Source organism: Rhinopithecus roxellana, chromosome 3, assembly GCF_007565055.1.
Source record: "Rhinopithecus roxellana isolate Shanxi Qingling chromosome 3, ASM756505v1, whole genome shotgun sequence".
Taxonomy (NCBI): Eukaryota; Metazoa; Chordata; class Mammalia; order Primates; family Cercopithecidae; genus Rhinopithecus; species Rhinopithecus roxellana.
In genome coordinates, this window is record NC_044551.1 from 58,761,839 (window position 1) to 58,777,990 (window position 16,152).

The 16,152-nt window shown below is 38.5% G+C and overlaps 1 protein-coding gene across 3 annotated transcripts in view; it reads right to left on the bottom strand.

Annotated features, from left to right (window-relative positions):
- CENPK (centromere protein K) overlaps positions 1–16,152 on the bottom strand; it is a 49,057-nt gene that overhangs the window by 10,727 nt on the left and 22,178 nt on the right. For all 3 annotated transcript variants that reach the window (XM_010367700.2, XM_010367698.2, XM_030926687.1), the window contains exon 6: positions 11,848–11,894. In XM_010367700.2, coding sequence (XP_010366002.1) covers positions 11,848–11,894 — 47 coding nt within the window. The remainder of the gene's footprint in view (positions 1–11,847; positions 11,895–16,152) is intronic.

Consider the following 16,152-nt stretch of genomic DNA (forward strand, 5'->3'; position numbering starts at 1 on the left):
GAACAGAAAAACAGTAGGATGAAAAGAAAGATAAATCAAGGCCAAGCCTGGTAACTCATTCCTGTAATTCTATCACTTTAGGAGGCTAAGGTGAAAAGGTTGTTTGAGGCCAGGAGTTCAAGGCTGCAGTAATTTATGATATCAACACTGCACCCAGCCTGGGCAATGGAGATCCTCTGCTCCCAACCCTCCCTCTCCCCCAAAAATATAAATCAATAACACATCTTTCAATGCAACCATATTGATTATATTAAATATGGTCTGACAATGGCATTAAATTGAAAAATAATAGAAAGGTATCTAGAAAACTTTGCAAACATTTGGATACCAAAAACATACTTCTAAATAATCCATGGGTCAAAGAAGCAACCAATAGGAAAATAGGAAATTATTATAACTGAGTAGAAATAAAAACATTAACATCAAAATTTGTCTGTTATTTTTTCATCCCCCCAAACAATTGACATGCAACATCAAGATTTCTGGGATGAAGCAAAAGCAGTACTCAGACAAGAATTCAGAGCACTAAAAATCTATTTTTTTTGAGACAGAATCTCGCTCTGTTGCCAGGCTGGAGTGCAACAGCACTATCTTGGCTCACTGCAACCTCCGTCTCCCGTGTTCAAGAGATTATCTTGCTTCAGCCTCCCAAGTAGCTGGGACTACAGGGGCGTGCCACCACACCCAGCTAATTTTTGTATTTTTAGTAGAGATACGGTTTCACTATATTGGCCAGGATGGTCTCCATCTCCTGACCTCATGATATGCCTACCTCAGCCTCCCAAAGTGCTGGGATTACAGGCGTGAGCCACTGTACCTGGCCTAAAAGCCTATTTTAAAAGAAAAGAAAGTTCTCAAATTAATAACCTCAGCTTCTATCATAAGAAATACGAAAAAAGAGTAAATAAAACCCACAGTAAGTTGAGGAAGTAATAACAACAAAGAAGTTCAATCAGTACAACATAAAAAATAAGGAAAAAGCAATGAAAATTGGTTTTTGAGAAGGTCAATAAAATTAGATTAAGTACGGGGTGGGGAGAAGGACATAAATCACCAATATCAGAAATGAGACAGGTGACATCACTACAAACATTAAAATGATAATGGAGAAACGTTATGGACAATCTTGTCACTAAATTTGACAAATCAGATAAATTATTTGAGAGACATAAGCTACCAAAGCTCATTTAGACAAATAAGAAATCTGACTGGCTCCAGAGAAACAGAATTTGTAATTAAAAATTTTCACAGATGAAAACTTTTATTCATCTCTAAATTTTTATTCAGTTTATGAGAAAATTTTAGGCCCAGATGGTTTTATCTGTGAATTCAAACAAACACGTCAGGAATAAAAAATTTCTATTCTACACAAACTCTTTAGAAGAGAAGAGAATACTTCCTAATTTGTTCCATGAGGCTGGTATTAAAGTCTAACAAAGATATCACAAAAAAGAAAACCACAGACCAATATACCTCATGAACACAGAAGCAAAAATCTCATAAAATTTCAGCAAATTACATTCAGCAATAAGTAAGATTAATATACTATGGCAAAGTGGGGTTTATCACAGGAATATGCAGTTAAGCAAGCAGATAAAATCAATTTTAAGGCTGGGGCGGTAGGTCATGCCTGTAATCCCAGAACTTTCGGAGGCTGAGGCAGGCGGATCACCTGAATTTGGGAGTTTGAGACCAGCCTGACCAACATGGAGAAACCCCATCTCTACTAAAAATATAAAATTAGCCACGTGTGGTGGAGCATGCCTGTAATCCCAGCTACTTGGGAGGCTGAGGCAGGAGAATTGGTTGAATCGGGAGGTGGAGATTGCAGCGAGCCAAGATCATGCCATTGCACTCCAGCCTGGACAACAAGAGCGAAACTCCATCTCCAAAAAAAAAAAAAAAAAATCAATTTTAAAAATCAATCAATGTAATTCACCATATCAACAGATTTAAAAAAGGAGAAAAACATTTAATAACCTCAATAAATTCAAGAAGAGTAAGTAACCAAATTCAATATTAATTTGTGATTTTAAAATAAAAGACTTAGGCCAGGGGCGGTGGCTCATGCCTGTAATCCCAGCACTTTGGGAGCCCAAGGACCTGAAGTTAGGAGTTCAAGACCAGCCTGGTCAACATGGTAGAACCCCGTCTCTACTAAAAACACATAAATTAGCCCAAATCGGTGACAGGTGCCTGTAATCCAAGCTACTCAGGAGGCTGAGGCAGGAGAATTGCTTGACCCCAGGAGGCAGAGATTATAGTGAACTGAGATCGTGCCACTGCACTCTAGCCTGGGCAACAGAGTGGGAATGACAGAAGGAAGGATGGAAGGATGGAAGGATGGAAGGACAGAAGGACAGGAGGGAGGGAGGGAGGGTGGGAGGATAAAATAAGACTTCATAAACTGTAACAGAAGAAAATTTCTGCAATCTGATTAAAAGTATCTATGAAAAACCTACTGCTAACATCACACTTAATGGTGAAAGGGCAAATGTTTTCTGATAACCTCAGGAATAAGGAAAAGATGTCCATTCTTACTGTTTCTATTCAATATTTTACTGAAGTACAAGTTCTAGGACAGCAAAATAACCCCCCAAAAAGATATAAAAATCATACAGAAGGGAAAAAATATGTAAAATTGTGTTTGATCTCAGATAATAAATATATAGAATAAAAGTTTCTCAAGGATGCAAAATCAATATATAAATATTAATTATATTTGTATTTGTTAGTAATAAATAAAAATTGAAATTGAAGGCCAGGCACGGTGGCTCACGTCTATAATCCCAGCACTTTGGTAGGCCGAGGCGGGCAGATCACAAGGTCAGGAGATCGAGACCACCCTGGCCAACGTGGTGAAACCCCGTCTCTACTAAAAATACAAAAGAAAATTAGCTGGGCATGGTGGCGGGCGCCTGTAGTCCCAGCTGCTCGGGAGGCTGAGGCAGGAGAATGGCGTGAACCTGGGAGGTGGAGCTTGCAGTGAGCCGAGATTGCGCCACTGCACTCCAGCCTGGGAGACAAAGTGAGACTCCGTCTCAACAACAACAAAAATTGAAATTTAAAAGAATACCATTTTAATAGTCAAAATTATGAAATACTAAAAGGATGAATTTGACAAAAGATGTGCTAGACCTGTATGCTGAAAACTGCAAAACACCAGTGAGACAAAATTTTTAAATACTAAATAAATGGGGACCTAAATAAATACAAAGATGATACAGTGCTAATGGATCTGCATTCAGACTAAATATGTTAAAGATAGCAATCTTCCACAAATTAACCTATAGATTCAGGGAAATTTCAATCAAAGTTCCAGCTTTTTATAGGGCAAAATGACAAACCAATTCTAAAAGTTACATGGAAGTATGAAACAATTTTGAAAAGAACAACAAAGTTAGAGAATTCATAATACTTAATTTCAAGAGTTATTTTGAAGCTTCAGTAAAAAAGATAACGTGGTATTGGCTTAAAGACAGAAACACAGAACAAAAAAAAACAGAAATATCCAAAGCACAGAATAGAGAAAAATAGAGTCCAGAAATAGATACACACATATATGGTCACTAATTTTCAACAAAAGCGTAAAGGAAATTCAAAAAAGAAAAGAGTTTCTTCAACAAATACCGCTGGAACAGTCAGTGTCCAAATGAAAAAAAAAAGACCCTATAGCACTAACTCATACTATATATACATAAACATTAACTCAAAATGGATCATGAACCTAAATACTGAAACCTAAAACTTAAAAACTTTTAACAGAAAACAAAGGAGAAAATCTTTGCGACCCTGAATTGGGCAAACAGTTCTCAGATTTTGAGCTCAGACCTTAATAGAAAACTTGAGTTTGGAGTTAATCAAATTAGGAACTTAAGTTCTCCAAAACACCACAGAGAAAGTGAAAAAGAGTCGGGCACCATGGCTCATGCCTGTAGTTCCAGCGCTTTGGGAGGCTGAAGCAGGCAGATTACTTGAGCCCAGGAGTGCACACAAGCCTGGGAAACATGGCAAATCCCATCTCTACAAAAAAATACAAAACTTAGCCAGATGTGATGGTGCACACCCATAGTCCCAGGTACTCAGGAGGCTGAGGTAGGAGAATCCCTTGAGCCTGAGGTCAAGGCTACAATGAGCTGAGATGATGCCACTGCAATGCAGCCTGAGTGACAGAGCAAAACCCTGTGAAGGACGGAAGGAAGAGAGGAAGACAGGAAGAGAGGGAGGGAGGGAGGTGAAAAGACAATTGTGCAGTAAAGAGTTAACTCAGCAGGTCTAGACTGCAAAAACCTTGACATTACTAAAGCCTGTCTTCAGAACTGCCCTTGGTCAGTTCCCTGAAAATAAGCTCTGAGCCCTTGGAATATTCTGCTTGATGAGCATTTTTCTATGTCTAGAGCCTTGGGTCACATGGCACCAGTTTGATTAGAGAGTTTATGCTAACTATGTGATTTGTGTTGAATGCATTTTTACTCTAGGTGGATGGAGTATACATAGTTAAGGTCAGTCACACAAGCACTGCATGCATACCTGACTGACCCCCAATAAAAACCCTAGACAACAAGGCTCAAGTGAGATTCCCTGGTTGCCAACTCACCACATGAGATGTCACACATAGTTGCGGGAAGAATTAAGTGCATCCATGCAACTCTACTGGGAAAGAATTCCTGTAAGCTTATCCCATGTGCCTTTTCCTTTGTTCATTGTAATGTTCTCTCTCACTTTAATAAGCTGCAACCAAGAGAACAGCAGTTCTTCCGAGTCCAGTGAGTCTATCCCACAAATCATTGCACCTGAGGGTAGTCTTAGAGAAAACTATGACCCAGCTAGCATTACAAATGAGATTTGCTATAATAACTCCTGCTAGCTGAAACATGAGGAAAGCACTGTTTGAGGAAAGAAAGGATTACAGGGTGGGTAAACTCTGATGCCAGATGGTTACTGAGTCACCGATGGTATAAAACAACAGCTGCACTGCAGTAAGTTACTGTAGGTAGAAGTTACCAGTACAATATACAATGATAGAACCAGTTCCTGTAGAGCTGGCTCACTGAATATACAACAAAATGTAAAATGAGAAGCAAGCTAAATATACAATCCCCTTCTTATTTTTAACTGCAATGAAAAATAGCTAAAATGAAAGTTTTTGGGACAGATGGTGGCACTGCATCAAGTTTGGATTTTGGCCACTCTAAGCTACAGTTGCTAGTTTGGGGTTGCTAAGAGTTGCTTGAAAGGGAAAATTTTTGCTGGGTCATCTACCATGGGTCATTCTAAATTGTGTTGGAAATTTGGTGGATCTTTTTCAATGTAAAGAATCATTATCTAAGCCGAGCACAGTGGCTCACGCCTGTAATCTCAGCACTTTGGGAGGTCAAGGTGGGAGGACTGCTTGAGACCAGGAATTTGACACCAGCCTGAACAACATAGTGAGACCCCATCTCTATGAAAAAACAAACATAAAAAATAAAAAAATTAGCCAGGCATGGTAGCACACACCTGTACTCCTAGCTGCTTGGGAAGCTAAGGCAGGAAGATCATTTGACCCCAGGAGTTTGAGATGAGACAGCTATAATCTTACTACACTCCAACCGGGGCAATAGAGTAATAACCTGTTTCAAACAAAAAAACATATGTATATAGGGGTGGGGGTTAGGAGAATAATTATCTTTTATTCTGAGAAAATGTCCATGTATTATTTAATTATTTCTTGCCTTCCATTTTTAAATATTCTCCAACTTCTAATAGTAAAATTTCATAATTTCAGTTTAGCTTTATTTCTTCTATTATTCCAGTTGTCCTTTTTTCCCATTCCTGACCCATTCTTTACATTTCCATGACTATAGAAACTTGGTTGCCATTGTGGCAGTGTCCCATAAGAGGTAGGGTCTTTAGGAAGCAATTGGGGGCTCCACCCTCATGAACTGACTAATGCCATAATTGCCAGAGGAGGTTAGTTATCATGGCAGTTCAACCCCCCTTTTCCTGTCTCTTGTATTCATTTCCACCTTCTATCCTCTTGCTGTGCTATAATACAGTAAGATGGCCCTCCCTCACTAGAAACAGCACCATGCTCTCAGATTCTCAACCTTTTTAAAGTTCTGCAGTTAAAAAAAGTGGAACTTTGTTTTGTTGGAGTTAAAGTGAGAGGAAACATTAATATAGACAAAAAGGCACACGGGATAAGCTTACAGGAGTTCTTTCCCAGTAGAGTTGCACAGATGTGCTCAATTCTCCCTGCAACTATGTATGAACAAACTTTTTAATAAACTTTTTCAGCTATAGGTGAATAAACTTTTTGTTTTTTTTTTTTTTGAGATGGAGTCTCGCTCTGTTGCCCAGGCTGGAGTCCAGTGGCGCGATCTCAGCTCACTGCAAGCTCCACCTTCTGGGTTCATTCCATTCTCCTGCCTCAGCCTCCCAGGTAGCCGGGACTACAGGCGTCCACTACCACACCCGGCTAATTTTTTTGTATTTTTAGTAGAGACAGGGTTTCATCATGCTAGCCAGGATGGTCTCGATCTCCTGACCTCATGATCCACCCGCCTTGGCCTCCCAAAGGGCTGGGATTACAGGTGTGAGCCACCACGCCCAACTGGTGAATAAACTTTTTAAAAATAAATTACCCAGTCTGTGATGCTCTGCAATAGCAGAAGGAAACAGACTAAGACAGCAGTTCTTTGAAACTGGCTTGTTTCACTTAGCATGTTTTCAAGGTACATCCATATTTTAGCATGTACCTGTACTTCATTTCTTTTTATTGTTCAATAATGTGCCACTGTTAGGATATATTGCATTTTATTCATTCATCAATTGATGGATATTTGAGGTTGTTTTCCCTTTTTGCCTGTAAGAAAAATGATGCTATGAACATTCATGTGTAACTTTTTGTGTGGATACACACGTTTTCATCCCTCCTCGGTATATATCTAGGAATGAAACTGCTGTGTCATATACTAACTCTTTTACCTTTTGAGAAATTTCCACACTGCTTCCTAAAATAGTATACCATTTTATACTGCCACTAGCAATGTATTGCTATTCCAATTTTTGTACTTCTTCACCAACCCATGTTATTGTCTGTTCTTTGATTATAGCCATCCTAGATGGTGTAAAGTGGTCCTTTTTAAAAAACTGGCATTGTTATTTTGTGGAATCAAAATTTTTTCTTATCCTGTGGATGGTATTATTTCTTTAAATTCTCGTTGGTTCCCTGAATTGTCTCTTCTTGAGGCTAATCTTTGTTCAGTTGTTTTGAACTTGTCTTTCAACTTGGAGACATTTCACAGATGTCTATGATCCTTGTCTGGACATTCATACTTAAAACTCAAAAACTTACTAAGAGTGCTGTTTATGAATAAGGTTTTATGATGTGTGCCCACCCTGCTTTTTCACTAGGGACTCCATATATTATTACTTAGAAATATTTTCTTTTGAAAATACTTTATCTCCCGTCTAAGGCTATGTTCTTTTTTGATTAGCAATTTCTTTGTCATTTTTCTCTTCTCACTTTTACTATACAGTCCAAGAGAAGCCAAGCCATACCTTCAACATTTCATTTAAGTATTTCCTCAGCAAAAGATTCAACTTCATTCCTCGTAAGTTTTATATTTCATAAAACACTAGGGACCTCTGCAGACAGAGAGAGCAATAGAGGGAACTAACAGTACACCATGCAAAATAAAAATGTTAACTTGATCTTTCTGACTTTTGACCTGCACACCACCCCTACTAACCACCCAACCTGGTATCCCTGAATCAAGAGACTCACTAGTTTACTGTCTCCATATCATATACTTCCAGTTTTCAGATATATGGGTAAGAAATTAGCAACAGTAAGCTAAGAAAATTTAACCATCTATATTCCGATTTTAAAGAAATAGCCTTGATTTTAGCTCCACACTTGAACTCTGAGTTTTGCAGTAACAGGTTCCTTTAAATCCCAAGACTTTCTTCAATTCTGTGGGGACAGACAAACTCTTTTCATCATGATTTCTGTCTCTAGGCACATACTTCCCTCTTTCCATGCTCTACAACTTGTAAAAATTTTTGTTTGCTTCTATCTTCTCTTCTATATTTTAACCTTATGAACTGATACTTTAAAAACATGACATTATTGACATTTAAGGTTTGAGAAAGTTCTAGGATCCTTGTCTGGACATTCATATTTAAAACTCAGAAATTCATGTCTTCCTCACATGCAAAAAAAGTACATTCATTCCATCCCAATGGCCACAAAAGTCTTAACTTATTCTACCATCAACTCAAAGGTTTGAAGTCTAACATCTCACATAAATATGATTAAATTAAATGAGTAAAATTCACAGTACAATAGATTTTGAAGCAAATTGAACTCCAGTTGTGAACTTGTGAAATCAAACAGGTTTTGTGCTTCAAAAATACAATGGTGGGAGGGACATAGGATAGACATTTCTATTCCAAAATAGGAAAGAAGGGGTAACATGTCCCAATTAACTCCCAACACAACAGGATAAACAACTTTAAATCTTAAGGCCCAAGAATAATCTTTGGTTTGATGCTGTTTTCCAGGCCCACTAGGGTGAAGGTGGTTCTGCCCCTGCAGCTTTGCTGAGCAGGGATTTGGGGCCCCACAGCTCTGAGCATCCTTATTCCCACAGCTTGGCAGAATGGCCCTCCAGCAGCTCTGTCTGTGCTTCACTCACAGTATCGCTGTGCCTGGGCACCATGGCTCTCCTGGGCTGAGGTCATAAGCTGAAGGCTCTGCCAGGAGGCTCCTTCCTTTAAAACCCAGATGGAACCAGCCATTACCCCTGGCTTCTGCATTCTGCACCCTGGAGGAGATATGACCCTCCAGAAGGGTGATCACTGCAGCCTCTGCCACATCTAGACACACTGAAGCTGCACCTGGGGCAACTGATGAACACAGTTTAAGTATAGGGAGCAGAGCCCACAGCATGAGTTCATGCTAGGCAGTACAGCTCAAGGTCCCACAGATTCCAGTAGCCCTTACATTGCATTCTTCCATTGTTTTGAACAACAGCTCCTGGCTTCAGTTGAGATGGCTGACTAATCTCCTTATGAGACGGTCATTTGGCCACACCCTTTAAGTTCTTTCCCAAACAGCCTTTCTCATTCTTTACAATATGGATAGGCTGACAATTTTTCAAACATTTAAATTCAGCTTCATTTTTTATTATCAATTTAAGTCATTTTTCTCTTCCCACATTTTACCATACACAATTAAGAGAAGTCAAGCCATACCTTCAACACTTTTCTTAACTATTTCCTCAAAGATTCAACTTCATTCCTGTAAGTTCTATCTTTCACAAAACACTAGGGCAGGAATGTAATTCAGCCAAGCTCTTTGCCTCTTTATAATAAGAATGATATTTACTCCACTATGCAATAACATTGTGATACTGTAAAACATATATTTGGTCTTTACCCCTATTGTGGTATCTTTTTATATGCATGAGTTGAGTGATGGCTGGGAGCCCTTCAGTAACATCAGGATGAGGGTGGGTCATAAAAAAAAGACCAAAACCTGACTAGAGAGTTAGGACTTCCAGCACCGCCCCTCAAAACTCTGGGGAGGGGAGAAGAACTGAGAGTTAAGCTGGTCATCAACGGCAAATGATTTAATCAATCGTACCTACATAATGAAACTTCCATAAAACCCCAAAAGAACTGGGTATGGGGAGCTTCTAGATAGCTGAACACAGGCAAGTTTCTGGAGAGTACCATGTCCAGAGATGGCATGGAAGCTCCATGTCCCTTCCACCATGACTTGCCCTACACATCTTTTCCATCTGGCTGTTCATCTGTATCTTTTTATCTTTTTTCTTTTTTTGAGACAGGGTTTCACTCTGTTGCCCAGGCTGGAAGGCAGTGATGCGACCATGGCTCACTGCAGCCTCAACCTCCCAGGCTCAAGCAATCCTCCCACCTCAGCCTCCCAAGTATCTGGGACTACAGGCACACACTACCACATAAAAGATTTCTGTTTTTTTTTTTTTTTTTTGTAGGGACAGGCTTTTGCCGTATTGCCCAGGCTGGTCTTGAACACCTAGGCTCAAGTGACCCATCCTCTTCAGATTCCCAAAGTGCTGGGATTACAGGTGTGAGCCACCATGCCCAGCCATGTATCCTCTGTAATACCTCTTATGACACATGAGTAAATGAAAGTAAGTTTATCTCTGAGTTCTGTGAGCTGCTCTGGCAAATTAATCAAACCTGAGGAGGAGGGGATCATGAAAACCCGATTTACAGTCAGTCAGAATACAGGCGACAATCTATTACTGGCAACTGGTATCTGAAACTAGGGTTAAGCATGTGGGACTGAGCGCCCAACCTGTGGGATCTGATGCTACCTCCAAGTAGATTGTGTCAGAACTGAAGTGAATTAAGAGGACACCCAACTGGTGTTTAGGAGAGAATCATCTTCTGCAGAATCTGCCAAATAATTGGTTGCTGGTGAGGAGAATTCCCCACTCATTTTGGTAACCAGAAGTGCTATGTTATATTGAGTGGTGAGGGAGACTAGGAAAAATACTTTGATTTTTTTCCTCTCTATCCTTGGAAACATGTTCTTTCTTTCCAGGTGAGACCTATCAAAATGGCCATTACTGTGCATATTTCTACCAACATTCTTTTCAGGACTATTCAAGTATTCGCTAAGAAAACTGAGGCTTTTTCTACAGCTCTCTTATAACCTCAGTTCCTACCAGAATCACTTTTAAAGGTCAGCTCACAGCAATGTAGGCCTTTGCACGCATTTCAAAATTCTTCCAGCTACTACTGATTACCCAGTTCCAAAGATGTTTCCATATTTTTTGGTATTTGTTATAGTATCACCTCCACTTCTCAGTACCAACTTTCTGTCATAGTCCATTCAGTCTCCTATAACAAAATACCACAGACTGGGCAGCTTATAAAAACTAGAAATTTATTTCTCACAATTCTGTCAGCTAGGAAGTCCAAGATTCAATGTCTACTGAGGGCCCATGTCTTCACAGACAGTACCTTCTAGTTGTGTCCTCACATGATGGAAGGGGAGGACACTGCTCTCTTCAGACATTTATAAGGGCATTCATTTCATTTACGAAGGTCCTACACCCAGGACCTAATCCTCTCCCAAAGGTCTCATCTCCTAATATCATCACACTGGGGAATAGATTTCAACATATGGATTTGGGGAGACACAAATATTTAGTCCACAGCAGAAGGAGAAATGCATGTATGGGGTCATTAAGCCATGTTTAATATTTTGCTTTTATTATGAAGTTTAATCAACTAAAAACTAGATATGAGATTAACGTTTACACATAACCATTAACTTCAGTCATAGTTCTGATGCAAAAATCAAGTTCAAAATTCAAATCCTTAGGCCAGGTGTGGTGGCTCACACCTGTAATCCCAGCATTTGGGAGGCCAAGGTGGGCGGATCACAAAGTCAGGAGTTCAAGATCAGCTTGGCCAACATGGTGAAACCCTGTCTCTACTAAAAATACAAAAATTAGCCAGGCATGGTGGCACGTGCCTGTAATCCTAGCTACTCGGGAGGCAGAGGTAGGAGAATCGCTTCACCCTGGGAGGTACAGGTTATAGTGAGCCGGGATTGTGCCAATGCATTCCAGCCTGGGCAACAGAGCAAGACTCCATCTCAAAAATAACATAATGTAACATAACATAACATAACATAACAAAACAAAATTCAAATATTATGTTCCATAAAACATAAATAAAAGGGGAAAATTTAATATGGTTTTAGAGTAGTTTCATCCTATTTCTTATGTTATGAACTTATCTAAAATAGATCTAGTTAGAAATTACTTGGGGTCACTACAAATTCATTGAGTGGCTTACCTCTTCTTTTCCTAATGTTATGAGAACATCTTCCGTCAAGGGAATTACTACAAAAACAAAACAAAACAAAGTCACACATAGTTAACTCTCAAAAATCAAGAATTTTGCAGTTTTCTAAGATAATTCTTTCCATCTCCATTTATTTAATATACAACTCTTTTCCCCCCAAGACAGAGTTTTCCTCTTGTCACCCAGGCTGCAGTGCAATGGCGCGATTTGGCTCACTGCAACCTCCACTTCCCTGGTTCAAGCAATTCTCGTGCCTCAGCCTCCTGAGTGGCCGGGATTATAGGCATCCACCAACATGCCCGGCTCATTTTTGTATTTTTAGTAGACATGAGGTTTCACCATGTTGGCCAAGCCAGTCTTGAACACCTGACCTCCAGTGATCCACCTGCCTTGATAATACACAACTTTTTATGAAATGTGTGTAGTTTTCATTTTATTTATGTTTAACATCTTTGCACATATAGCCAACTACATACAATTTTAGATAAATTTGATCCTATTTATGTACCATTTAGTGCCTTTTTCTTCTTTTGTTCTTCAAACCCTCAAAAGCAAAGCTAATAATCTATAGTGTGTTCCTCAAATACCTTCCCTGCAGTCATGTATCCTATGTACACATATGTAACATACATATACATACACTTAAAAGGGTTATTTTTATCATCATTGGTTTTATAAGAATGGGATCATATCATACATATTATATTCATCTTACTTTCACTCAATAAAGCCCCCAGGAAAACCTAGACTTATATAGGTCTAATTCATAACTTTTAATGGCTGCATGATATTCCAAAATGAATATACCATAATATACTGAGTGATTTCCGTATTGATTGAACACTTTGATTTTAGACTAACTTTGTGTCTAGTCTCTAGCCATAACAAACAAGGATGTAGTAAGCAGGCTTTTATATATGTTTTTATGTACTGGTGCTCTCATTTCTATAGAACAGATTCTCAGAAATGAAATTTCAGAGAATGACATACGTATTTTGAATCTGAATCGAGAATGTCAGCTTCCTTTCTAAAGACATTCCCATGAGCTACGAAGAAAAAACAGCAAGAAACATTACAAACGCTTCTAAAATTTTTGTCAGCCTAATGAGTAGAAACAAGTGTGTAATTTTGTATAGCAAATTTTAATGTGTTCAACCCTTACACTAGAAATTTTCCTTTCCTAACGAAGTGCTATTTGAAACTTCTCAAATGACAGGCTACTGAAAACTTTCAAAGGTATCTGCTTTTCTAGAAAGCCTTCTAACAGGAAAGAACTTTCTATATGTGCTTCATAGATAGGTTTGTATTAGAATATTTACAGTGTCTGGGAAGGGCTTGCTCTCTGCTTCCAAGATGGTGTCTTCTTGCTGTGTCCTCTCATAGTGGAAGGCAAAAGGGGGAAAAAAAGACTAGACACCCCCTTCAACCTCCATAAGAAGCTCACTAATCACATCCTAAAGACCCCACCTTTTAACACTATCATACTGGTGATTAAGTTTTAACATGAATTTCGCGGACATATTTAGGCCATGGCAGACAGCTATTATCAAAAAAACAGAAAGTAACAAGTGTTGACAAGGATGTTGAGAAACTGAAACCATGTGCACTGTTGGTGAGATTGTAATATGGTGCAACCATTATGGAAAATAGTATGGTGGTTCCTCAAAAAACTTAAAATAGAACTATCATATGATCTACTAATTTTATTTCTGGTAGACATCCAAAATAATTGAAAGCAGGGCCTCAAAAGAGATAACTGCACATCCATGTTCATAGCAGCACTCACATTCACAGTAATGAAATGACGAAAGCAACCCAAGTTTCCGCTGACAGATGAATGGATAAACAAACTGTGGTATATACATACAATGGAATACTATTCAGACTTTAAAAAGGAAGGAAATTCTAACGTGCTACAACATGGAAGACCTCTGAGGACATTACACTAAGTAAAATAAGCCACCCACAAAAACACAAATACTATATGATTCCATTATATAAGATATCTAAACTAATCAAATTAATAGAAAGTAGAATTGAGGTTGCCAGGGCTGGGGGAAGACGGAAAAGGAGAGTTGCTGTTTAATGTGTTTAGAATTTCAGATTTACAAGATGAAAAACTTCTGAAGATACACCGCACAAAAATGTGAATGTACTTAACACTACTGTGAACTATACACTTAAAAATGGTTAAAATTGTAACGTTTATATTTTACCACAACTAAACAATTTTCTTTAAACAAAACCTCGGGGACTTGGGTAACTGTAACAAAAGGTCTAACATTCATGTTACTGAAATTCCAGGAAAGGAGAAAGAAGGTGGCGGGAGTTGCTAAAAAAATACATCAAACGAGAGCTAAAAAGTTCTCAAATTCTGCAAAAGACATAAATCTACATATTCAAGAATCTGAGTGACTCCTAAGTAAGATAAAGCCAAAGAAAGCCAGGCCAAGATACATAATTATTCTTCTAAAAGCTGAATACAAAGAAAAAGTCCCCAAAGCAGACACACACACACACACACAAAGCCTTCTCTATAAAGCAAAGTCCATCAGAATGACAGCACATTTCTCATCAGTACCAAGGGAGGCAGAGGTAAGTGGCACAACATTTTTAAGTTCCTAAAGAAAACAACCCTGAATTGCATATCCAGTGAAAATATCCTTCAGGAATGAAGGAGAAATCAAGAAATTCTCTGATAAAGAAAAACTAAGAATATTTGTTGCCAGCAGATCAACTCTAAAAGAACGGCTCAAGAAAGTTCTTGAAACAGAAACAATAAAAGGAATGTCAGAAGATCAGGAAGAAAGAACAAACAATAGAAAGAACAAAAACAAACATAGACTAAAGTTACCATAAATCCTAGTCACAAGGAAATAAATTCTGCCAACTTCAGTAAGCTTGGAAATGGATTCCTCCTTAAGCCTTTGAGGACAATCTATCATTGCAGCCGTGAAATCCCTAAGCAGAGGATCCAGTTAAGCTATGTCCAGACTCCTACCAGCAGAAACTGTGAAACAATAAATGTCCTCAGACCCCTGACCTACAGAAATTATGAGATAATAAATGTATGTTATATAAAGCCACTCCAAAAAAGCCTAAAACAAGATTGAGAAAAGGTTGATAACTGTAGAATCTGGTCTCTGAGTTCACTGCAGCTAACTATATATATATTTTTTTACTTTTCTTTAAGTTTGAAAACTTCTATCATTGCCAGGGTGGGGGAAACCCATTGTGGTCAAGAGATAAAAAAGTCTGTTATAATAATCTAATGGACTGGTGATGAAAACTCAAAGAAAATCTGTGACAGTAGGACTTGATACTTAGTAACTAGCTATATGTTCTAGTTCTAATGTTTTTGTTCAATTTTTTTTCTCCCCCTCGGGTGATCCACCAGCCCTGGCCTCCCAAAGTGCTGGGACTGCAGACGTAAGCCACCACGCCCGACTATTCTAATTTTAACAAACGTGCTATATGTGCAAAATGAAAAAGAAAGAATCTAGGAGGACTCTTAAATTGGTAACTGATCAAATATGCTCCATTCAATGAGTCAGAAAACAGAAAAAGTCAGTTTATGAATCTGAGGTGTCTATGAAATATTTTGGAAAAGACGCCTAGGAGGTACAAAGATATTTGAGTCTGATATTGTAGAGAAGTCTGGTTTAAATATATAGATTTGTAAATTGTTATTGGTTGATGTGCTCCCACCCCCAAATTCCTATGTTGAAATCCTAATTCTCAATAGCTTTGAATATGATGGTATTTGGAATTGAGTATTTCAAGAGGTAATTAAGTCAAAATTAGGTTATTAGGGTTGGCCCTAATCCAATAAAACTGGTGTCCTTATAAAAGGAGGAGATTAGGACACAGAAGGAAGACCATGTGAAGACACAGGAAGATGGACATCTGCAAGCTAAGGGGAGAGGCCTCAGAAGAAATCAACCTATTGACACCTTGTTCTTTAACTTGTATCTTCCAGAATTGTGAGAAAATTAATTTCTGTTGTTTAAGCCACCTAATCCATAGTTTGTTATGATGGCTCTAGTATACTAATATGAAAGTTATTATTATAGATATAACACATAAAAACAGGAGATGAAGATACAATATTGGTATCGCATATAGGGTCCTCTGGAGAATATGAACATAAGGCAGTTATTATTATAGATATAACACATAAAAACAGGAGCAGAAGATATAATGCTGGTATAGCTTATAGGGTCCTCTGGAGAACTTGAACATTTTAATATTTGAGGCTGGGCACGGTGGCTCACACCTGCAATCCCAACACTTTGG